Source organism: Atractosteus spatula, chromosome 13 (assembly GCF_055471065.1).
Source record: "Atractosteus spatula isolate fAtrSpa1 chromosome 13, fAtrSpa1.hap1, whole genome shotgun sequence".
In the NCBI taxonomy this organism is placed as follows: Eukaryota; Metazoa; Chordata; class Actinopteri; order Semionotiformes; family Lepisosteidae; genus Atractosteus; species Atractosteus spatula.
Genome location: NC_142718.1, coordinates 37,122,094 through 37,147,235, shown reverse-complemented (window position 1 = coordinate 37,147,235; position 25,142 = coordinate 37,122,094). Strand labels below are relative to the sequence as shown.

Here is a 25,142-nt window from a genome sequence, read left to right as displayed (position 1 = left end):
CTAGTGGAAGTCCATGATGCGCCGGAAGGAGCCGATCCTGGGGCTCATGCCTCCCCAGTCGCTGAACCTCCTGTACTCTCCAGGCCTCAGGAAGTACTGCCTGCCTCTGTAGTTGGGCTGCTCGTAGAAGAGCCAGTATCCCTCCATCACATTGCAGGAGTGGATGTCATGGTAACGGAAGCGGTCGTAGACATTGGGACAGTCATCCATGAACTCCATCATCTGGCCTCCGAAGCCTTCTCTCTCGTAGATCCTCATCCTGTAGGAGCCTTGGTACTGTGAACACAAGACATTCATTAACACCTACTAACCTGGGTCTTGACTTTGTAAGTTCTCAAAATCACATTGCTTTACTAAGTGTAGACTATACTTCAATTGGATCAATATCATTTTTAAGCTTTGGAACAAACAGTCTGGAGATAACCTTTAAAAAATTGTTCATAAACTTGCTGACAGGCTTCTTTGTCTGTCAGAGCCATTTATCTTCAGTATTAGACAACATTTTGTTGTGATTCTAGACATGCTCAGTTGAATACTCTTGGTTATATGGTCTTATTTGAAATATATAGAGTATATGTATGCTCACAAAAATTAATCTTAAAAATATTTTTAAAAAATGTCCAGACATAATGGTTTAATGGTTGTAAATTTCCACAGTAACTTACAGGTGGGATCATCCTGCAGGACCTGATGGAGTCGTTGTAGCCCATCCAGCGCTGGTAGTCGGGATACTCGCCCCTGCGCAGGAAGTACTGGTAGCCCATGTAGTTGGGGCGCTCATACGTCATCCAGCAGCCGCTCTCCACTCGGATGGAGTTGCAGCGGCTGAAGTAGGAGTGCATGTCAGCGCAGTCGCTGCTGCACTCATAGGAGCGCCCCCCGAAGTTCCTGTCCTCGTAGAAGATGATCTGCAAAGGGACAAAACATCAGTGTTAATCTTCTGTGCTTTTCCAACTACTGTAGGCCTCTGAAACTACAATCTGTAAACACAGAGGTACTGTACCTTCCCCATGGTGATGGTTGGTGAGCAGATGCTGTCTGTGATCTACAGTCCTGCTCCTATTTATACCCAGCAGAAGGGCACGTGAATACTGTCCACTTCTGCTTGGTCAGCTGCACTATTGCATTGCTTTAACTCGAACTGGCCTACAATTGCTTTCTGTTCAGTATGAATTACCATTGTGCAGAATGCATACATACTCAGAATCCATACATCACATACCTGCTGTCCTTATTTAACATTCTCACTTTCCATCGTGTTCTAGTTCTATGATTATATGCAGAATTTCTCTTACTGTTCAGTACAGTCCCCTTTCAGAAACACTGCAGGTTCTTGCAGCCTATCCATTTTAAAGCAGTTTGGAGAGGCTTTGCTACATATTTTGGTAAGCAAGCCTGGTGATCAGAAATGAACACAACAATTTCTTGAATAAGAGGAGCACTGCATTACAAAGAGAGTTTTCTTTGGATTCAAACTTCTGATAACAGTACACAATTGAAGCATTTAAAAAATCAGTCCATTAATACACTTGCACAAAACAGACAATTGCTTTATGGACTTGTGAGCCATCTGAGGAAGAGAGATGGAGTCTGACAGTGGAACAGCCAAGTCATAAACAAAGGTTTTGTTGAAACATGTTAAAAAGATTTGTGTCTATAAAAGGAGAAAATTGCATAATTGTTTGACTTCAATGTTGAATGGATTTAGATAAAGCCTAAAAATGAATTAACATGTCACATAACTGAGTTGGGTAAAAACTATTTGACTCTCTGTTCTGTAATTATACTCTGAGGTATACTGTGGAAGGAGAATTGACTTTTGACTTATTTGTATGTGATGTGCTCTAGTCATAGCACTGTGTTTTATCACTAGAAAAGAAGGTTTTTCAATTATGTCACGTGAATCCTGGTCATAGCGTCTTCTGAGCCCTTGCAACATTGATTTACATTCTGTCCTTTTTTAGAATACTTTTGCTCACTTTCTGCTCACAGTGTGAAAGCTGCAAAGCCCAGAAAAGATATTTTGGACTGTGAATCTGAAACTCTTCAGAGTCTTTTAGCTGTCGAAACATTGTAACACTCTCTGCTAATGTGTGCTTAAAGCTAATATGAGTCTGTATGTGCTTAAAGATTCATTTTAATTTAATTTTCGGTATGACTGTAGGCATCTGTTGTAACAAACTCATAAATTCTGGACCCAGAGATGAAGCTGAACAACTGACTTTTATTGCATGCAAGGAACAATTCATTCGGAATTGTTAAAGTTATACTGTAGGCGTAGAGCTCCAGATTATATAGCAAAGTTAAGCCGTGTCTGACACAAATTGTCACCATGGTAATGGGGGGATGTCACTTGTGTTTGGACATTCTCAAGAGCTTGAACACTTTGAATGGCTGGTCTTATCTTGCCATAGTTAGGGAGTCTCTAGCAAACACTTGAAATCTCTTATTAGTTACAGTAACTCCCATCCCTGCCATAACCCAAAACTGCTGAAGCATGGAATGTTTTGCACCAAAAGAAGTCTTTGTGCAGAAAGAAACCAGTTAACCCCTTTTTTACATCTCATATCTTTCTTCACATCCAAGGTAGAGGAAGATCTGCTTGTTGCTGAATTACTGAGGTTAACACTGAATTGATATGAGACATTAAGCCCAATCACTAATACAGATGGACTGTAGGAAACTTCAGATGGCAATACCTCCTGAAGCCAAACAACCAACCGATCACTGATCAATCAGCTTGAAGCATCTCAAATGAGACAGACACTCTGTGTAGCTTTGTTGCAAATTTAATCAACATCTTCAGCATCCAATATGAACTTGTGGTTGAGAAAACTCACTGTATATCTGATTCTGTTGGAAACAGGCAGGAAAACATGGGCAGCAATGAAAGATATGAATTTTAATTGTTTTTCTCCTGCCAGAATTTACTGACCAGGACCAAGGTTCAGTTAAAGACATTTTTTCGCTGTGGAATGGCCACATCAGAAGGAGAACTTTCTTCCACGACTGTAAGCACCAGAGCTGAGGCACATTACCTGGAATAAATTAACACTGAGGTCCCTGAGACGATATGTTCACTGCTCACTTGTAGTTAAAAACACTGTAGGTCAATTTCAAACTTCTCCTGTCATTGTAAAATTACCAATATCCTGTGGAAGCTCTTGGCCATATCTCTCATGACACATGAATGAAGCATGATGCTGAAACTGTTTCTGAGAATCACAGACTGGGCGTTTTGTAGTCTAAACTGCCATTTGGAAAGCACCTACTGTACCTGTAACGCTGCGCATTGTAGAAAGAGTGAAGAACCCTATGTGGAGTTGTAGAGCTGAGTGAGGAGAGATTTAGAGTTATCCAAAACATTAAGCGGAGATGTAGTCAGGGGCAAATTCTGGGTTCGATACCAAAGAGAATTCAGGAGGAGAAGGCAGACAACTCCAAATCGCTAGACGAGATTGAGGTCAAAAGGTAAGATCCGGTTTCAAGCTAACAAAACCAAGCAGCGTTCAGTGAAACGGAGAAGACTTAAGTAATTTTGGAAGTGGAGGGTGTTTAAACAAGTGAGGCACTCTGATTGGATGAAGGGATAGATCGGTTATGTTTGCAGAGATTTCCTCCAGTTGGTGCTTGATGGGGATGAGACTGTTTGTGAGGAGGGTTCCTATTAGCAGCGGACGTGACACTAACATTAACTGGCATCATACCGATGTGTTATTTTGCTACAGAAGTGTTTCTAAAGTATTGGAGAAAATTCTATATTTGAAATGTATCTTAAGATTCATCCAAATGAAGCAACTGGCTTAATCTCACTCTACAGAAGGAGTGAAAAAGGAAATGGTGATTGTTGCTGAGTCTCTGAATTTTAATCTCTTGTGAGATAAAAAAACAATTAGTAACTCATTGCCTAATGTATAATCCATTCAATTTTAAAGGAAATCATTTAAGGAGAACACATAAATAAACTTAAATTGCAGAGATGAATTTTTTAACAAAATTCTTTATTCTTAGTAATCAGGACACTTTGAAATCATCCTTCACAAGTGTTGACTAGTGGAAGTCCATGATGCGCTGGAAGGAGCCGATCCTGGGGCTCATGCCTCCCCAGTCGCTGAACCTCCTGTACTCTCCAGGCCTCAGGAAGTACTGCCTGCCTCTGTAGTTGGGCTGCTCGTAGAAGAGCCAGTATCCCTCCATCACATTGCAGGAGTGGATGTCATGGTAACGGAAGCGGTCGTAGACATTGGGACAGTCATCCATGAACTCCATCATCTGGCCTCCGAAGCCTTCTCTCTCGTAGATCCTCATCCTGTAGGAGCCTTGGTACTGTGAACACAAGACATTCATTAACACCTACTAACCTGGGTCTTGACTTTGTAAGTTCTCAAAATCACATTGCTTTACTAAGTGTAGACTATACTTCAATTGGATCAATATCATTTTTAAGCTTTGGAACAAACAGTCTGGAGATAACCTTTAAAAAATTGTTCATAAACTTGCTGACAGGCTTCTTTGTCTGTCAGAGCCATTTATCTTCAGTATTAGACAACATTTTGTTGTGATTCTAGACATGCTCAGTTGAATACTCTTGGTTATATGGTCTTATTTGAAATATATAGAGTATATGTATGCTCACAAAAATTAATCTTAAAAATATTTTTAAAAAATGTCCAGACATAATGGTTTAATGGTTGTAAATTTCCACAGTAACTTACAGGTGGGATCATCCTGCAGGACCTGATGGAGTCGTTGTAGCCCATCCAGCGCTGGTAGTCGGGATACTCGCCCCTGCGCAGGAAGTACTGGTAGCCCATGTAGTTGGGGCGCTCGTACACCATCCAGCAGCCGCTCTCCACTCGGATGGAGTTGCAGCGGCTGAAGTAGGAGTGCATGTCAGCGCAGTCGCTGCTGCACTCATAGGAGCGCCCCCCGAAGTTCCTGTCCTCGTAGAAGATGATCTGCAAAGGGACAAAACATCAGTGTTAATCTTCTGTGCTTTTCCAACTACTGTAGGCCTCTGAAACTACAATCTGTAAACACAGAGGTACTGTACCTTCCCCATGGTGATGGTTAGTGAGCAGATGCTGTCTGTGATCTACAGTCCTGCTCCTATTTATACCCAGCAGAAGGGCACGTGAATACTGTCCACTTCTGCTTGGTCAGCTGCACTGTTGCATTGCTTTAACTCGAACTGGCCTACAATTGCTTTCTGTTCAGTATGAATTACCATTGTGCAGAATGCATACATACTCAGAATCCATACATCACATACCTGCTGTCCTTATTTAACATTCTCATTTTCCATCGTGTTCTAGTTCTATGATTATATACAGAATTTCTCTTACTGTTCAGTACAGTCCCCTTTCAGAAACACTGCAGGTTCTTGCAGCCTATCCATTTTAAAGCAGTTTGGAGAGGCTTTGCTACATATTTTGGTAAGCAAGCCTAGTGATCAGAAATGAACACAACAATTTCTTGAATAAGAGGAGCACTGCATTACAGTTTTCTTTGGATTCAAACTTCTGATAACAGTACACAATTGAAGCATTTAAAAAATCAGTCCATTAATACACTTGCACAAAACAGACAATTGCTTTATGGACTTGTGAGCCATCTGAGGAAGAGAGATGGAGTCTGACAGTGGAACAGCCAAGTCATAAACAAAGGTTTTGTTGAAACATGTTAAGAAGATTTGTGTCTATAAAAGGAGAAAATTGCATAATTGTTTGACTTCAATGTTGAATGGATTTAGATAAAACCTAAAAATGAATTAACATGTCACATAACTGAGTTGGGTAAAAACTATTTGACTCTCTGTGCTGTCATTATACTCTGAGGTATACTTTAGAAGGAGAATTGACTTTTGACTAATTGGTATGTGATGAACTCTAGTCATTGTAACGAACAGTTCTTTCCGGACCCTATGCGGACGACACAATCCGAAGAAATCGGGAAACACTAGGAAAAAGTCATGCATGAATACGGGGATGAAAACAGGGGGGCGTGTCCAAAGTGCGCTGGTGCACGGGGGAGGTGTGGCCGAGGCAAACAATCCAAAAGTAATCCATAGAGGGAATCCAAAAACACAATAAAGTCCATAGCCAGGTGATCCATCCAAACAAGGAATTAAAAACATGAACCGGGTCGGAACCAGCGGACAAGGAACAGGAACAGAGGTTAAAACCTTAACGGGACCACGCTCTTCCAGGTCCCAGACTCGCACGGTGCGGAAACCAGATGCAGAGCCAGGATGAACGTCAGCGCCTGGCTTTTTGTACCCTCCTGAACCTATTATACCCCCTGAGGGAATCGTGGCTGCTATTAGATGGGTCCTGGAGAACCAAATCAAACGTGCACTTCACAACCAAACCGTTCCCCCCCAATGTCCTCCAGACAGACTCTTTGTTCCTGATACCATACGCTCCACTGTTCTTCACTGGGGTCATGATTCACTGTTTGCAGGTCACCCCGGTGTCAAACGTACCTTGGAATTCATCTCTAGACATTTCTGGTGGCCTTCTATGAGGACTGATTTTGCTGGGTACGTGTAGGCCTGTCCCATCTGTGCCATGTCCAAATCCTCCCATCTCAAGAAGCCCGGTCTACTCCAACCACTCCCAACCCCTAGAAGACCTTGGTCCCACATCTCAGTGGACTTTCTGAAGGATCTTCCCGAGAGTCAAGGCAAAACCACCATTATGGTCGTGGTAGATAGATTCTCGAAGTCGGCTCATTTCATTCTTCCTGCCCTTCCATCTGCCCAAGACATGGCCGACCTCTTCATTCTTCATGTCTTCAGACTTCACGGCATTCCTGTGGATATCGTATCTGATCGAGGACCTCAATTCCTTTCAAGATTCTGGAGAACTTTTTGCAAATCTCTTGGGACTTCCACATCTCTCACGTCTGGCTATCATCCCGAATCCAATGGACTGACAGAAAGAACCAACCAGGACCTTCTTACTTACCTTTGATCTTACGTCTCTGCTTCTCAAGATGACTGGGTCTCTCTCCTCCCCTGGGCTGAATATGCCCATAACTCTCTCTCTTCCTCCACCACTGGGATGTCCCCCTTCTATTGCTCTCTAGGATACCAACCCTCTCTTCTCCCGGACTCTATCCCTGATTCGGATATTCCCTGCCTCCAGACACGCCTCACTTTCCTCAGGAGAATTTGGAGACAAGCCAGATCCGCCCTTCTGAAGACCTCCTTGAGACAGAAGACCACCGCTGACCATCATCGACGACCTGTGCCCAGACTACAACGAGGACAATTTGTCTGGCTGTCTACTAGAAACTTACCCCTTAGACAGCCTTCACATAAGTTGGGACCCCGTTATATTGGACCTTTTCGCATCCTCTCCCAGCTCACCCCTGTAACCTATCATCTTGCTCTTCCTCCAACTCTCAGGGTGCACCCCTCCTTCCATGTCTCTCTCCTGAAACCCTACCACAGATCCCCCCTCTCCCGGCCTCGGCCACCTCCACCCCCACCACGACTCATTGACGGTCTACCTTCCTACACGGTCAATAAGATCTTGGATGGCCTTTGGCTCCGAGGCCGCCGGCAATTTCTAGTCGACTGGGAGGGCTATGGTCCTGAGGAACGTTCCTGGGTCTGCGAGAAAGATATTTTGGATCACAGCCTAATCGATGACTTCTTTCGTACTCGCTATCTGGGGTCGTCAGGAGTCACGCCCCACACTCTACCTCGGAAACGCCATTCTATCCCTGTCACACCCCACACTCTCCCTCGCAAACAACGTTGCATTCCCAGAACCACTGCTTCACAATCTCATTCTCACATGCACCAGATTCCTCAAATTCTCACTCCCTAACCAATCATCCAATCACACCCCTTTCCTTTCAGTATTTAAACTCCCCTCCCACACCTTCCCATGCTCACTATTGAGAATCCTCTTGTAGTATTCTCCAGTGCGCGTTTCCAAGCCTTTTGACTGATCTCCCGTTACGAATCTTCTGCTTCAGCCACTTGACCTCGCCTTCTGGATTATGACTTTTGGATTGTTTTTGGATATCTCTCGTTACCGAACCCTTTGCCTCCCTTATCTACCCAGCCTTTGGATTTCGTTTTTCGGATCGTCCCTTTGCTACTCTGCATTCTGTGGTATTCCGGTCACGCACAAGGATTCTCCAATTCTACCTATAGGTTACCTGACAGTCATAACACTGTGTTTTATCACTAGAAAAGAAGGTTTTTCAATTATGTCACATGAGACCTGGACATATAATCTTCTGAGCCCTTGCAACATTGTTTTACATTTTGTCCTTTTTTAAAAATAGTTTTGTTCACTTTCTGCTCACAGTGTGAAAGCTGCAAAGCCCAGAAAAGGTATTTTGGACTGTGAATCTGAAACTCTTCAGAGTCTTTTAGCTGTCGAAACATTGTAACACTCTCTGCTAATGTGTGCTTAAAGCTAATATGAGCCTGTATTTGATTAAATATTAAATTTAATTTCATTTACGTTATGACTGTAGGCATCTGTTGTAACAAACTCATAAGTTCTGGACCAAGAAATGAAGCTGAACAAGTGAGTTTTATTGCATGCAAGGAACAATTCATTTGGAATTCTTCAAAGTTATAAGCGTAGAGCTCCAGATTATATAGCAAAGTTAAGCCATATCTGATGCAAATTGTTGCCATGGTAATGGCAGGAGGACATCTGAATTTGGACATTCTCAAGACCTTGAACACTTTGAATGGCTGGTCTTATCTTGCCATAGTTAGGGAGTCTCTAGCAAGCACTTGAAATCTCTTATTAGTTAACTCCCATCCCTGCCATAACCCAAAAGTGCTGAAGCATGGAATGTTTTGCACCAAAAGAAGTCCTTTTTACATCTCATATCTTTCTTCACATCCAAGGTAATGCACTTTTTAAAAATTTGAATGGGTCAATTTTTTTAAAAAAAGAATCAATGCATGAGGAGGAAGTTCAAACTGTGATGATTTAGCAAGTGGAGTGCCACAGGGACCTGTATTAGGATCTAATTTATTCTGTTGCAGTTAGCAAAGTACTCAAGTTCACAGATGATCCCTAAAAACAACAAGCAATAAAATCACCTTAAAAGCAGCAGAGGAAATTCTGAATACAAAATTGACAACACAGAATTGTGTGCAATTACCTAACAGAAGAATGTTTATGTAGACATGTGCAGACTATAACACACAGGTAATACAAATTATTTCACAGTAGAGGGACAGAAAGAGGAAGATCTGCTTGTTGCTGAATTACTGAGGTTAACACTGAATTGATATGAGACATTAAGCCCAATCACTAATACAGATGGACTGTAGGAAACTTCAGAAGGCAATACCTCCTGAAGCCAAACAACCAACTGATCACTGATCAATCAGCTTGAAGCATCTCAAATGAGACAGACACTCTGTGTAGCTTTGTTGCAAATTTAATCAACATCTTCAGCATCCAATATGAACTTGTGGTTTAGAAAACTCACTGTAGATCAGATTCTGTTGGAAACAGGCAGGAGAACATGGGCAGCAATGATGGATATGAATTTTTACTCTTTTTCTCCTGCTAGACTTTACTGACCAGGACCAAGGTTCAGTTAAAGACATTTCTTCGCTGTGGAATGGCCACATCAGAAGGAGAACGTTCGTCCACGACTGTAAGCACCAGAGCTGAGGCACATTACCTGGAATAAATTAACACTGAGGTCAAAGAGTGAAGAACCCTATGTGGAGTTGTAGAGCTGAGTGAGGACAGATTTTGAGTTATCCAAAACATTAAGCAGAGATGTAGTCAGGGGCAAATTCTGGGTTCGATACCAAAGGGAATCCAGGAGGAGAAGGCAGACAAATCTGAATCGCTAGACGAGATCGAGGTCAAAAGGGAAGATCCTGTTTCAAGTATCTAAAAAGGCAAGAGCAAGTTAATAATGCGAAACAAGGAGTTCTGAAGAAGCTAACAATACCAAGCAGCGTTCAGTGAAACGGAGAAGACTTAAGTAAGTTTGGAAGTGGAGGGTGTTTTAACAAGTGTGGCACTCTGATTGGATGAAGGGAAAGATCAGTTGCATTTGCAGAGATTACCTCCAGTTGGTGCTTGATTGGGATGAGACTGTTTGTGAGGAGGATTCCGATTAGCAGCAGACGTGACACTGACATTAACTGGCATCATACCAATGTGTCGTTTTGCTACACAAGTGTTTCTAAAGTATTGGAGAAAACCCTATATTTGAAATGTATCTTAAGATTCATGTAAATGAACCAACTGGCTCGATCTCACTCTGCAGAAGGAGTGAGAAAGGAAATGGTGCTTGTTGCTGAGTCTCTGAATTTTAATCTCTTGTGAGATAAAAAACAATAAGTAACACATTGCCTAATGTATAATCCATTCAATTTTAAAGGAAATCGTTTAAAGAGAAGAAACAAATGAGCTTAAATTGCAGAGATCGTTTTTTAACAAAAGATTTTATTCTTAATTATCAGGACACATTGAAATCATCCTTCACAAGTGTTGACTAGTTGAAGTCCATGATGCGCCGGAAGGAGCCGATCCTGGGGCTCATGCCTCCCCAGTCGCTGAACCTCCTGTACTCTCCGGGCCTCATGAAGTACTGCCTGCCCCTGTAGTTGGGCTGCTCGTAGAAGAGCCAGTAGCCCTCCATCACATTGCAGGAGTGGATGTCATGGTAACGGAAGCGGTCGTAGACATTGGGACAGTCGTCCATGAACTCCATCATCTGGCCTCCGAAGCCTTCTCTCTCGTAGATCCTCATCCTGTAGGAGCCTTGGTACTGTGAACACAAGACATTCATTAACACGTACTATCCTGGGTCTTGACTTATTATGTTCTCAAAATCACATTGCTTTACTAAGTGTAGACTATACTTCAATTGTATCAATATCATTTATAAGCTTTGAAACAAACAGTCTGGAGATAACCTTCAAGAATTTGTTCATAAACTTGCTGACAGGCTTCTTTGTCTGTCAGAGCCATTTATCTTCAGTATTAGAAAACATTTTGTTGTGATTCTACACATGCTTAGTTGAATACTCTTGGTTATATGGTCTTATTTGAAGTGGATAGATTATATGTATGCTCACAAAAATTAATCTTAAAAAATATTGTAACGCATACGGCCGTCAGTGGTGTGTAAGAGCCGGCTTACCAGAGCGGTGATGTGGGCGCCCACCTGAACCCCCATTGTGTTACAATATTTTAAAAAAATGTCCAGACATAATGGTTTAATGGTTGTAAATTTCCACAGTAACTTACAGGTGGGATCATCCTGCAGGACCTGATGGAGTCGTTGTAGCCCATCCAGCGCTGGTAGTCGGGATACTCGCCCCTGCGCAGGAAGTACTGGTAGCCCATGTAGTTGGGGCGCTCGTACACCATCCAGCAGCCGCTCTCCACTCGGATGGAGTTGCAGCGGCTGAAGTAGGAGTGCAGGTCGGCACAGTCGCTGCTGCACTCATAGGAGCGCCCCCCGAAGTTCCTGTCCTCGTAGAAGATGATCTGCAAAAGGGCAAAACAACAGTGTTACTCTACTGCACTTTTTCATCTACTGTACATCTCTGAAATTACAATCTGTAAACACAGAGGTACTGTACCTTCCTCATGCTGATGGTTGGTGAGCAGATGCTGTCTGTGATCTACACTCCTGCTCCTATTTATACCCAGCAGAAGGGCACGTGAATACTGTCCACTTCTGCTTGGTCAGCTGCACTATTGCATTGCTTTAACTCAAACTGGCCTACAATTGCTTTCTGTTCAGTATGAATTACCATTGTGCAGAATGCATACATACTCAGAATCCATACATCACATACCTGCTGTCCTTATTTAACATTCTCACTTTCCATCGTTTTCTAGTTCTATGATTATATGCAGAATTTCTCTTACTGTTCAGTACAGTCCCCTTTCAGAAACACTGCAGGTTCTTGCAGCCTATCCATTTTAAAGAAGTTTGGAGAGGCTTTGCTACATATTTTGGTAAGCAAGCCTAGTGATCAGAAATGAACACAACAATTTCTTGAATAAGAGGAGTACTGCATTACAAAGAGAGTTTTCTTTGGATTTAAACTTCTGATAACAGTACACAATTGAAGCATTTAAAAAATCAGTCCATTAATACACTTGCACAAAACAGACAATTGCTTTATGGACTTGTGAGCCATCTGAGGAAGAGAGATGGAGTCTGACAGTGGAACAGCCAAGTCATAAACAAAGGTTTTGTTGAAACATGTTAAGAAGATTTGTGTCTATAAAAGGAGAAAATTGCATAATTGTTTGACTTCAATGTTGAATGGATTTAGATAAAGCCTAAAAATTAATTAACATGTCACATAACTGAGTTGGGTAAAAACTATTTGACTCTCTGTTCTGTAATTATACTCTGAGATATACTGTGGAAGGAGAATTGACTTTTGACTTATTTGTATATGATGTGCTCTAGTCATAGCACTGTGTTTTATCACAAGAAAAGAAGGTTTTTCAATTATGTCACATGAATCCTGGTCATAGCGTCTTCTGAGCCCTTGCAACATTGATTTACATTCTGTCCTTTTTAAATACTTTTGCTCACTTTCTGCTCACATTGTGAAAGCTGCAAAGCCCAGAAAAGATAATTTGGACTCTTCAGAGTCTTTTAGCTGTTGAAACATTGGAACACTCTCTGCTAATGTGTGCTTAAAGCTAATATGAGTCTGTATTTGATTGAAGATTCATTTTAATTTAATTTACTGTATGACTGTAGGCATCTGTTGTAACAAACATATAAGTTCTGGACCCAGAGATGAAGCTGAACAAGTGAGTTTTATTGCATGCAAGGAACAATTCTTTCGGAACTGTTAAAGTTATAGGCGTAGAGCTCCAGATTATATCGCAAAGTTAAGCTGTTTCTGACACAAATTGTTACCATGGTAATGGGGGGATGTCACCTGTGTTTGGACATTCTCAAGACCTTGAAGACTTTGAATGGCTGGTCTTATCTTGCCATAGTTAGGGAGTCTCTAGCTCACACTTGAAATCTCTTATTAGTTAACTCCATTCCCTGCCATAAGCCAAAAGTGCTGAAGCATGGAATGTTTTGCACCAAAAGAAGTCTTTGTGCAGAAAGAACCCCTTTTTTACATCTCATATCTTTCTTCACATCCAAGGTAATGCACTTTTTAAAAATTAGAATTGGTCAATTTCTAAAAAAAAGGATCAATGCATGAGGAGGAAGTTCAAACTTTGATGATTTAGCAAGTGGAGTGCCACAGGGACCTGTATTAGGATCTAATTTATATCAATGATCTAGATTCTGGTGCAGTTAGCAAAGTACTCAAGTTCACAGATGATCCCTAAAAACAACAAGCAATAAAATCACCTTAAAAGCAGCAGAGGAAATTCTGAATACAAAATTGACAACACAGAATTGTGTGCAATTACCTAACAGAAGAATGTTTATGTAGACATGTGCAGACTATAACACACAGGTAATACAAATTATTTCACAGTAGAGGGACAGAAAGAGGAAGATCTGCTTGTTGCTGAATTACTGAGGTTAACACTGAATTGATATGAGACATTAAGCCCAATCACTATCACACATGGACTGTAGGAAACTTCAGAAGGCAATACCTCCTGAAGCCAAACAACCAACCGATCACTGATCAATCAGCTTGAAGCATCTCAAATGAGACAGACACTCTGTGTAACTTTCTTGCAAATTTAATCAACATCTTCAGTATCCAATATGAACTTGTGGTTTAGAAAACTCACTGTAGATCAGATTCTGTTGGAAACAGGCAGGAGAACATGAGCAGCAGTGAAGGATATGAATTTTAATTCTTTTTCTCCTGCTAGACTTTACTGACCAGGACCAAGGTTCAGTTAAAGACATTTCTTCGCTGTGGAATGGCCACATCAGGAGGAGAACTTTCTTCCACGACTGTAAGCACCAGAGCTGAGGCACATTACCTGGAATAAATTAACACTGAGGTCCCTGACACGGTATGTTCACTGCTCACTTGTAGTTAAGAACACTGTAGGTCAATTTCACACTTGTCCTGTCATTGTAAAATTACCAATATCCTGTGGAAGCTCTTGGCCATTTCTCTCATGACACATGAATGAAGCATGATGCTGAAACTGTTTCTGAGAATCACAGACTGGGCGTTTTGTAGTCTAAACTGCCATTTGGAAAGCACCTACTGTACCTGTAACGCTGCGCATTGTAGAAAGAGTGAAGAACCCTATGTGGACTTGTAGAGCTGAGTGAGGAGAGATTTTGAGTTATCCAAAACATTAGGCAGAGATGTAGTCAGGGGCAAATTCTGGGTTCGATACCAAAGAGAATCCAGGAGGAGAAGGCAGACAAATCTGAAACGCTAGATGAGATTGAGGTCAAAAGGTAAGATCCGGTTTCAAGTATCCAAAAAGGCAAGAGCAAGTTAATAATGCGAGGCAAGGAGTTCCGAAGAAGCTAACAATACCAAGCAGCGTTCAGTGAAACGGAGAAGACTTAAGTAAGTTTGGAAGTGGAGGGTGTTTTAACAAGTGTGGCACTCTGATTGGATGAAGGGATAGATCGGTTGTGTTTGCAGAGATTTCCTCCAGTTGGTGCTTGACTGGGAAGAAACTGTTTGTGAGGAGGATTCCGATTAGCAGCGGACGTGACACTAACATTAACTGGCATCATACCGATGTTTTATTTTGCTACAGAAGTGTTTTAAAGTATTGGAGAAAACTCCTTTAATTTGAAATGTATCTTAAGATTCATGTAAATGAACCAACTGGCTCGATCTCACTCTGCAGAAAGAGTGAGAAAGGAAATGGTGCTTGTTGCTGAGTCTCTGAATTTTAATCTCTTGTGAGATAAAAAATAATAAGTAACACATTGCCTTATGTATAATCCATTCAATTTTAAAGGAAATCATTTAAAGAGAAGAAACAAATGAGCTTAAATTGCAGAGATTGTTTTTTAACAAAAGATTTTATTCTTAATTATCAGGACACTTTGAAATCATCCTTCACAAGTGTTGACTAATGGAAGTCCATGATGCGCCGGAAGGAGCCGATCCTGGGGCTCATGCCTCCCCAGTCGCTGAACCTCCTGTACTCTCCGGGCCTCATGAAGTACTGCTTGCCTCTGTAGTTGGGCTGCTCGTAGAAGAGCCAGTAGCCCTCCATCACATTGCAGGAGTGGATGTCATGGTAACGGAAGCGGTCGTAGACATTGGGACAGTCGTCCATGAACTCCATCATCTGGCCTCCGAAGCCTTCTCTCTCGTAGATCCTCATCCTGTAGGAGCCTTGGTACTGTGAACACAAGACATTCATTAACACGTACTATCCTGGGTCTTGACTTATTATGTTCTCAAAATCACATTGCTTTACTAAGTGTAGACTATACTTCAATTGTATCAATATCATTTATAAGCTTTGAAACAAACAGTCTGGAGATAACCTTCAAGAATTTGTTCATAAACTTGCTGACAGGCTTCTTTGTCTGTCAGAGCCATTTATCTTCAGTATTAGAAAACATTTTGTTGTGATTCTACACATGCTTAGTTGAATACTCTTGGTTATATGGTCTTATTTGAAGTGGATAGATTATATGTATGCTCACAAAAATTAATCTTAAAAAATATTGTAACGCATACGGCCGTCAGTGGTGTGTAAGAGCCGGCTTACCAGAGCGGTGATGTGGGCGCCCACCTGAACCCCCATTGTGTTACAATATTTTAAAAAAATGTCCAGACATAATGGTTTAATGGTTAAAACATTTTGTTGTGATTCTACACACGCTAAGTTGAATACTCTTGGTTATATGGTCTTATTTGAAGTATATAAATTATATGTATGCTCACAAAAATATTTTTAAAAAATGTCCAGACATAATGGTTTAATGGTTGTAAATTTCCACGGTAACTTACAGGTGGGATCATCCTGCAGGACCTGATGGAGTCGTTGTAGCCCATCCAGCGCTGGTAGTCGGGATACTCGCCCCTGCGCAGGAAGTACTGGTAGCCCATGTAGTTGGGGCGCTCGTACGCCATCCAGCAGCCGCTCTCCACTCGGATGGAGTTGCAGCGGCTGAAGTAGGAGTGCATGTCAGCGCAGTCGCTGCTGCACTCATAGGAGCGCCCCCCGAAGTTCCTGTCCTCGTAGAAGATGATCTGCAAAACGACAAAACATCAGTGTTACTCTACTGTTCTTCATCATCTACTGTACATCTCTGAAACTACAATCTGTAAACACAGAGGTACTGTACCTTCCCCATGGTGATGGTTGGTGAGCAGATGCTGTCTGTGATCTACACTCCTGCTGTTATTTATACCCAGCAGAAGGGCACGTGAATACTGTCCACTTCTGCTTGGTCAGCTGCACTATTGCATCGCTTTAACTATAACAGTCCTTCAATTGCTTTCTGTTCAGTGTGAAGTACTATTGTATAACATGCATGCTCGGTCAGCATACATACATTGTTGTTGTCTTTTTTTAACAGGCTCACTCTCCATTTTCTCTTTGTTTTATGAATACATGGAGAATGTCTCTTTCTGTTTTGTACAATCCCTTACCCAGAACACTCCAGATACTGTACATGCAGCTTATCCACTTCACACAATCTGGAGAGTTTGTTACACATCTTTGTAAGCAAACCTGGAGTTTATAAATTCACGTTTTCTTTATTTTTAAATATTTCATGAGCACTTGTAGTAATGTGTTTTAGATTAAAGACATCCAAAAGCAAAATGCAATTTAAAGACTCTTGAAAATTGTCTTGATACAGTGCTAAACTCACTGTTTCTTTACCTTGAGAGCCATCTGAGCAGATGTATTGGAGTCTGGTACTTAAAGAGATAAATCACAACTGATGTTTTTAGTAAAACATAATCATTTCATTTGTGTTCCTCAACGAAGAAAATGACTTGATAATTTGGTAACTTCATAGTTGAAAGGAGTTCAGTTAATTCTAACAAATATACAATAAATTGGCTTGTTACTCATCTGAGCGAGATGAAATGTGTTTGACTATCTTTATTGCTTTGTCCAAAGCCCAAACAAAGGATTTTTTTAAGCTGAAGTAAAAAAAACTCTCAAAACAAGCCAGTACAATCTTTAGTGGTACTTTTAACATTATAACACAACAGCTTTCTATGAGTTCTCACTCTCTAAAATATGACCTCTTTCAAGTCTGGCGGCACAAAATCCACATTTCGCCCTGGGACATTCCTGAAGTGATGATACAGGGTAGATGCCTGTGATCAATATTGATGAACCCCTTGAGTCACATGTTTCACTCCGATTTCTTGAGAGCTCTCTTTTGGAAAAGGAACTGATTGCTGACATGTGGTTTGGTACTGTCTACATTGTTTCAAAACCAGTGGTAGAGTGAAGCGATACAACCCCACATGTGTTTATGTCCTGGGCTTGTCATGGCACTGTAGGTTATTATTGGAAATTAAAGTTATTCAATGATGTTATGTGAGATCTGATATTGTCTTTTTCCTGAGCCCTTGAATCATGAATTGTTTAACACTCCACCCTTTTGAAAATATTTTGTACACCTTTAGTTCACACTGTGGAAGCTTCAAATCTCAGAAATCATATTTTGCTCCATGGATCTGAAACTCTTGAGAGTATAAGGCTGTGACATAATTGCAGTCCTATTAGCTGATGCTTGCTTAAAGCTAATATGAGGCTATATTCAATTAAAGATGTTTAATTTAATTAAAGTTGGCATCATAGTTAGAGGACTTATTTGGATTTGGAGTTGGTTAATTTATAAAAAACAAAAGAAAAAAATACATATTTGAGAAGACAGCTCAAACCTGGATATCTTGAGTGTAGTAACACAGGGACCTGTATTAGGACCAAATTAAAAACCCGTGATCTAGATGTATTTAGTAAATTCAGTTTCACAGATGATACCAAAAACACTGTAAATGTAAATGTCCTGTAGCAGAGGAAATTCCAAAATAAATTCAGACAATGCTCAATTGCAGGCAGTCACCTGGAAGAAGACCATAAATGTAGATATGTGCGTAGTATAAATGCAGGCATCACATATGATTTTGCAGTACAGTGACAGACAGAAGGAAGTACTGTATGATGCTGAAGAACTGAGGTTAACATTGAGTTTATATGAGACACTTAGTGTAAACAGTAATATAAAAGGATTGTCGGAGAATCCATAGTCAGTCTTTGCTGAAGCCAACCAACTGGCCGATCAGCTGGAAACATGAGAAATATGGGGAAATGGTGGAAACACAAGGCAGAACATGGTCAACGGGAATGGATGTTGAATTTGTATTCATCATCTTCTGCCAGACTGTACTGAACAAGACCAAGGTTCAGATTTCTCTTTAGTGTGGAGTGGATTCATCAGAAGGAGGGCTTTCTTCCACCACTGTGAGCACCAGAGCTGAGGGACCTAATCCGGAAGCAGATCAACACTGAGGTCCCTGACAAAGTGTGTTCACTGCTCACATGCCAGTAAGCACACTGTAAATCAATTTCACATTTGTCCTGTCCCTGTAAAATCACCAATATCCTGTGGAAGCTCTTGGCCATTTCTTTCACAACACATGAATGGGAATAATATTCTGAAACATTCCTAAAAGTTTTGGACTGGGCTCTTTGTATTATACAGTATGCTGCATGCAATTTGTACAGCACTTAATTGGCATCATAAAGGTGTACTATTTTGCTACACATGTGCTTCTACAATATAAGACAAAACCCTATGTGTGATCTGAAACTACTTAAGAGTTGTGCAAATAAAGAAACTGGTTTGATCTCACTTTCCAGGAGAGATAGTTAAGAATTGGTATTTGTTGCTGAGTCTCTGGGTTTTAATCTAGTGTGATAAAAACAATTAGTAACACATTGCCTAATGTATAATCCATTCAATTTTTAAAGGAAAACATATAAGGAGAACACATAAATAAACTTAAATTGCAGAGATCCATTTTTTAACAAAATTCTTTATTCTTAATTATCAGGACACTTTGAAATCATCCTTCACAAGTGTTGACTAATGGAAGTCCATGATGCGCCGGAAGGAGCCGATCCTGGGGCTCATGCCTCCCCAGTCGCTGAACCTCCTGTACTCTCCAGGCCTCAGGAAGTACTGCCTGCCTCTGTAGTTGGGCTGCTCGTAGAAGAGCCAGTAGCCCTCCATCACATTGCAGGAGTGGATGTCATGGTAACGGAAGCGGTCGTAGACATTGGGACAGTCGTCCATGAACTCCATCATCTGGCCTCCAAAGCCTTCTCTCTCGTAGATCCTCATCCTGTAGGAGCCTTGGTACTGTGAACACAAGACATTCCTCAACAAGGATTGAACTGGGACTTGCCTTAGTAAGTTCTCAAAAAAACATTGCTTTGCTAAGGGCGGACTATACTTCAATTGGATCAATATCATTTATAAACTTTGAAACAAACAGTCTGGAGATAACCTTCAAGACTTTGTTCATAAACCTACAGGCTTCTTTGTCTGTCAGAGCCATTTATCTTCAGTATTAGACATTTTTTATGGTTCTAGACACACAAAGTTGAATACTCTGGATTATATGAGTTTATTTTAAGTACTTTAAGACTAAATCAATTTAAAAAAAATAGATTAAACACTGATTCATTTAAACAGCTCTGGCTTGAAGATAATTGATTCACTGTTTCTTGCCAAAATCTATATTTTCAAGTTTTAAAAATATATCAATCTGATTGTTTAATTCCTATAAAAATACAAAGCAACTTACATGAGGAATGAAACGGCAGGACCTGATGCAGTCGTTGAAGCCCATCCAGCGCTGGTAGTCGGGATACTCGCCCCTGCGCAGGAAGTACTGGTAGCCCATGTAGTTGGGACGCTCGTACGCCATCCAGCAGCCGCTCTCCACTCGGATGGAGTTGCAGCGGCTGAAATAGGAGTGCATGTCGGCGCAGTCGCTGCTGCACTCATAGGAGCGCCCCCCGAAGTTCCTGTCCTCGTAGAAGATGATCTGCAAAAGGGCAAAACAACAGTGTTACTCTACTGCGCTTTTCCATCTACTGTACATCTCTGAAACTATAATCTGTAAACACAGAGGCTCTGTACCTTCCCCATGGTGATGGTTGGTGAGCAGATGCTGTCTGTGATCTACACTCCTGCTCCTATTTATACCCAGCAGAAGGGCACATGAATACTGTCCACTTCTGCTTGGTCAGCTGCACTGTTGCATTGCTTTAACTAAAACTGAACTATAGTTGCTTTCTATTCAGTGTGAAGTACCATTGTATAGCATGCATACGTAAACAAAAAGGATTACAATATATTTGTGCTTTCGTTTGTTGCTTACAATGTTGTAAAGTTACTTTGCAAGGCTGAAATTACTCTTGCAGTTTGTGCATTTTCTGTGGCAATCATTTTGAATAATGTATGTTCAATCCTCTTCATTAAGACTATTACAAAACTATAGCGATCAAATAAGGATTTCAGTGCCTTCAATGATGCACTGTTTTTTTTCTTTTAATATTGATTGCTTTCTTGTGCTTTTTCTATGTTTGTATTGATAAGGACCACATTCATTGATTGCATTTAATAGATCAGATGTTCCCAGTCCTGATCCTGGTGTCCCACACACCTGTTGCTCCTGTTGATTTTCATTCCATCCCACCTTAATTAGATAATTGTGGCCTTAATTGATCTAAGACATTGGTATAATTGCATTTTGTTTCTTGGCACAAGTTTGAGATTTTATTTAGCTCACAAAATACAATGGTTAAATTCTCCAACATGTTGAAGAGCTGGGAACAAACTGTTCAAATTAATGTCATGAAGTCCCTGAAGGGTTTGGTAGTGCCACTGAGGGCTCGGCTGCAACAAAAACTAGCAGGTGTGCAGGGGACCAGGACCAGGACAGGGAACCACTGTAATGGATGGTCAGTTAGTTTTTAGCTGATAAACAAGGAAAATAAAATGTAAAAGTTCACAGCCTCTACCCTATAGTACACACACACAATTGTGGATCAAGAGCTGTTTAAGACACTCTACTGTTTGAGGAGGAACTTCTGACATGCTCCGCAGGCATGGCCAGTTGTGCGTGGGAATCATCTTGCAAGCTCCAGGGTATCATACAGGAGACTTCACTCTGACTGGACAAGAAGAGCATCTTTCAGTGACCACAGATATTACGAGGGTTGTTATTTTGCTGAAAAGTGACTGGGTTCTGGTTATGTGTTGCCTTCCCTATCTCAACTTTAGACTGCCTATTTGGGAAGAGTCACACATGGATAGTGACATGACCCAGACTCACATATCAGAGCCAAAGAGCTCAACTTCTGCTGAAATGACAAGCTGAGCTTTTCAGAAGCCCTTTTCAATGCAGTCATGTGAGCAAGTGGCACAGCACCGAGGCCCTGAGTTCAATTCCAGTTCAGGGGTTCGATCTGTGTGGAGGTTGTGTTTTTTCCCTGTGTTCATTTAGGTTTTCTCCATGTTCTCTAGTTTCCTCCCATAGTCCAAAGACATACTGGGAGCTTAATTGGCTTCTGGGAAAATTGGGTCTGCTGTGAGTGTGTGTCTGTGTGCCCTGCAATGGACTGGCGTCCTGTCCAGGGTGTATCCTGCCCTGTGCCTGTTCCTGCCAGGATCGGCTCTGGCTGCCCTCTAGCCCTGAGCTGAGTGAGGCAGAACAGAGAATGGATGAATGGATGATTTGATACTAATCTCAATCCCAGAAGGGATGACCAGATCGTGGTAGTCTTGTATTTGACTTCCTGTTCTCTAAGGGTTCTTTACAATTGTTTTGCCTTCATGCAGACATTGAGTAGGTTAAAAAACAAATAAATGAAAGCTTTACCTTGTCTTTTTGTTCTCTGTTAATCAGAATATCTGCCCACTTCTTTTCAGTAACTACTTCATGCTTAGGAGGTGACAGTGGTACAGGGCACAAGGCCAGTCCCTCACTCAGACACACTCCCTCGCACACTCACACCGGGTGCAGATCAGAGACAACTATTAATATACAGAGCCTCCGTCAAACACAGGCCCCCAGACCTGTGAAGCACTGCCTCACCCTTCTTCAGAGCACCTAGACGACATGTAATTATTGTAGTTCTATCAATGACATGAAATCAGTTTTTTGTTTGGAAGAAGAGAGGAAGAAAAGCAATGCATTATGTTTTAGAGGTACAGCATAAAAAGGTAAAGTCCAAATCACAGTGGCTCAGCAGGCCAGAGCTCCTCCTGGTTTCTGTAGGGTTAAGCGGACTAGAGAGCACGTGACTCTTCCCCTGGGTGGGGCACCAGTCCTCACAGTGACCACCCCCAGCAGTGCTTTTTCCCACTTTTACAGCTGGTGAGCTGGGTTCAAGTAAGATCAAGATACAATAGCACTTTCTGCACTGGACACTTCAACACACAAACTTAGGCATGAGTCCAGAGAAAATATCACACTGAAAACATTTTGATAGATTTAATAACATTTTAAAGGTGTCTAAACTGCATCTGAAAAGATATTGAAGTTTCTCAGAAATATTACAAATAATTGTGTTGATATCCTTAAATGCATATTTTGCTAAATGTGATTATTATATAAAGGTAACTATAAACGAATAAAGGGTTATTATTATTATTATTATTATTATTATTATTATTATTATTATTATCATCTCAAAGATCTCTACAGTAACAATGTAAAGCATAAACTGCCACTTCAATAATCAATACGATTGACATAGCCAAGTTATAACGTTTACCAGCCCGGCCTGAGTTTTACTCTGTGGTGGTTTTTCTTTACCTTTTCATTAAATCAGCTGTAAAAACTAACAAGTCTTAACTAAATTGACACACTGTCTGATTTCTACAACATGCATTCAAACATTGGTCATTTAAATTGTTCACAGAATTTCGTGTTTCAAAAGACCAAGTGACCGCTTTCTAATTCTGTGTGAATAACTGATGCAATCAGCGGTCTCAGAGCTCAGGGTTTACTGCTTGCTCTCCAAGTTCAAGGAAATTGAAGAACCTGTGGAGAAACAGCCTTAACACCTCCCGTGGTGTGCTTTATCTGGCAGACGGATATAAAAGCAGTCAAATGTCCTTCCTACTTGCTCTCTGCTACAACTACTGACCAGCTACGTCTTCACTTCTGGGTTACTGTCTAAAGCACCGTGTGCACTCCTTTTGAAGAAAAGACCCAAAGACGAATGTATGAGATTGTTTTTTTTTATTTATTGTGTTCTCACAAATAAGAAATAATTGCTCTTTATTTAACAGAAGTCCATGATGCGCCGGAAGGAGCCGATCCTGGGGCTCATGCCTCCCCAGTCGCTGAACCTCCTGTACTCTCCGGGCCTCAGGAAGTACTGCCTGCCTCTGTAGTTGGGCTGCTCGTAGAAGAGCCAGTAGCCCTCCATCACATTGCAGGAGTGGATGTCATGGTAACGGAAGCGGTCGTAGACATTGGGACAGTCGTCCATGAACTCCATCATCTGGCCTCCGAAGCCTTCTCTCTCGTAGATCCTCATCCTGTAGGAGCCTTGGTACTGTGAACACAAGACATTCCGTAACATGGACTGAGCTGGGACTTGCCTTCGTAAGTTCTCAAAATACTAGCATTAGCATTACTTTGCTAAGTGAATCCTAGTTTTTTGTGTTATTGGTTAAAAGCCATACTTTGCAATAGCCATTACAGTGAAACCTTATGTTGCCCACAACTGTCTGAAAAGCTCATTGTTTTAGTGTAAAAACCATTCATTTGGCATTTGCATTATTCATAGTTAAACATTTTTTTTTTTGCTTCCAACATACTATGTGTTTATGAAAGTACTGTGCTTTTTAGCACTATCTCTCACTATTTCTAATATTTCAAGTGGAATTTAGGATGATAGTTTTGGCTGTGTGCCTAAAGTACTACTTTCAAATGTGAAATGCATGGAATATAAAAGCTAATTTAATTATCTGAATTAACATTTGCACTCAACTAACCTTAAATAGCATCCTAATAAAAACTGAGCAGAGCAAGTCTCATAATCTTACATGTGGGATCATCCTGCAGGACCTGATGCAGTCGTTGAAGCCCATCCAGCGCTGGTAGTCGGGATACTCGCCCCTGCGCAGGAAGTACTGGTAGCCCATGTAGTTGGGGCGCTCGTACACCATCCAGCAGCCGCTCTCCACTCGGATGGAGTTGCAGCGGCTGAAGTAGGAGTGCATGTCAGCGCAGTCGCTGCTGCACTCATAGGAGCGCCCCCCGAAGTTCCTGTCCTCGTAGAAGATGATCTGCAAAAGGGCAAAACAACGGTGTTACTCTACTGTTCTTCATCATCTACTGTACATCTCTGAAACTACAATCTGTAAACACAGAGGTACTGTACCTTCCCCATGGTGATGGTTAGTGAGCAGATGCTGTCTGTGATCTACACTCCTGCTCCTATTTATACCCAGCAGAAGGGCACGTGAATACTGTCCACTTCTGCTTGGTCAGCTGCACTATTGCATTGCTTTAACTCAAACTGGCCTACAATTGCTTTCAATACAGTGTGAATTACCGTTGTATGATGTTAGAATGCAAACTATTGTCTAAACCTAAACAGGAAAACCTTTTTTCCATTGAGAATATACTGTATAACCATCATTAAGACTGAAACAAAGATGAGCAAATTAATGGCGGAAATGCTTTTTAGCATTTTGTAATGAGCATTTCCAGAGGAAACAGGATTGTGCATAAATTATGCAGTGTAAAACAAATTTATTAAACTGCTCACTTCATGGTGATAATCTTCCTTGTTGTTAGTGGCCAAAAGTGCTTTATTTATGCATAGAAACTTAAAAAAAAGTTGAAAAAATAAGAGTTGATAATAAAACTCTAAACTAAAAAAGAGAAGAGGAATCAGCATACTGTATATCATTCACCAGTATATGGCCAGAGATCTTACCTTTCCCATTTTGCTGCTTTAGAGCAAATGTAACATTATATTTACCAAACTTTTATAGAAAAATACAGGGTTGTTTTTTTTGTTCTTCAAATATATGAAGCTGATGAATTAGCAGCATGTGGTTTGCTGTACAGCTCTCCATTATGATTTAACAATGGTTTCTATCCATACATGTTTGGCATGGTTCCTGTGCCAGTTTGTCAAAGAATAAGCATGACTTTTGATGAGCATGAAGTTCAGAAA

At 41.1% G+C, this 25,142-nt stretch overlaps 5 protein-coding genes and 1 pseudogene across 6 annotated transcripts; all 6 read right to left on the bottom strand.

The window, feature by feature from the left end:
* On the bottom strand, window positions 1-1,027 carry LOC148822336 (gamma-crystallin M2-like). Its single transcript, XM_088930173.1, has 3 exons — window positions 1,004-1,027; window positions 666-908; window positions 1-276 (listed from the first exon to the last, which is right to left on the bottom strand). Exons 1-3 carry the CDS (start codon window positions 1,010-1,012, stop codon window positions 1-3), a joined length of 528 nt encoding a protein of 175 aa, XP_088786299.1. The 5' UTR covers window positions 1,013-1,027.
* A 3,023-nt stretch (window positions 1,028-4,050) lies between these two features.
* LOC148822335 (gamma-crystallin M2-like) lies at window positions 4,051-5,077 on the bottom strand. The gene is made up of 3 exons (XM_088930172.1): window positions 5,054-5,077; window positions 4,716-4,958; window positions 4,051-4,326 (listed from the first exon to the last, which is right to left on the bottom strand). Exons 1-3 carry the CDS (start codon window positions 5,060-5,062, stop codon window positions 4,051-4,053), a joined length of 528 nt encoding a protein of 175 aa, XP_088786298.1. The 5' UTR covers window positions 5,063-5,077.
* Window positions 5,078-10,503: 5,426 nt separating this feature from the next.
* Window positions 10,504-11,608, bottom strand: LOC148822334 (gamma-crystallin M2 pseudogene; annotated as a pseudogene).
* Window positions 11,609-15,017: 3,409 nt separating this feature from the next.
* Window positions 15,018-16,272, bottom strand: LOC148822333 (gamma-crystallin M2-like). Its single transcript, XM_088931015.1, has 3 exons — window positions 16,249-16,272; window positions 15,911-16,153; window positions 15,018-15,293 (listed from the first exon to the last, which is right to left on the bottom strand). The coding sequence occupies exons 1-3, from the start codon at window positions 16,255-16,257 to the stop codon at window positions 15,018-15,020; spliced, it is 528 nt and encodes a 175-aa protein (XP_088787141.1). The 5' UTR covers window positions 16,258-16,272.
* Window positions 16,273-19,014: 2,742 nt separating this feature from the next.
* LOC148822332 (gamma-crystallin M2-like) lies at window positions 19,015-20,100 on the bottom strand. The gene is made up of 3 exons (XM_088930621.1): window positions 20,077-20,100; window positions 19,739-19,981; window positions 19,015-19,290 (listed from the first exon to the last, which is right to left on the bottom strand). The coding sequence occupies exons 1-3, from the start codon at window positions 20,083-20,085 to the stop codon at window positions 19,015-19,017; spliced, it is 528 nt and encodes a 175-aa protein (XP_088786747.1). The 5' UTR covers window positions 20,086-20,100.
* Window positions 20,101-23,231: 3,131 nt separating this feature from the next.
* LOC148822331 (gamma-crystallin M2-like) lies at window positions 23,232-24,908 on the bottom strand. Of its 2 annotated transcripts, none has more exons than XM_088930623.1 (3): window positions 24,900-24,908; window positions 24,001-24,243; window positions 23,232-23,507 (listed from the first exon to the last, which is right to left on the bottom strand). In XM_088930623.1, exons 1-3 carry the CDS (start codon window positions 24,906-24,908, stop codon window positions 23,232-23,234), a joined length of 528 nt encoding a protein of 175 aa, XP_088786749.1. The 2 variants fall into 2 exon arrangements, with proteins under 2 accessions (XP_088786749.1, XP_088786748.1); XM_088930622.1 differs by lacking the exon at window positions 24,900-24,908 and adding an exon at window positions 24,339-24,362.
* Between the last annotated feature and the right edge of the window lie 234 nt (window positions 24,909-25,142).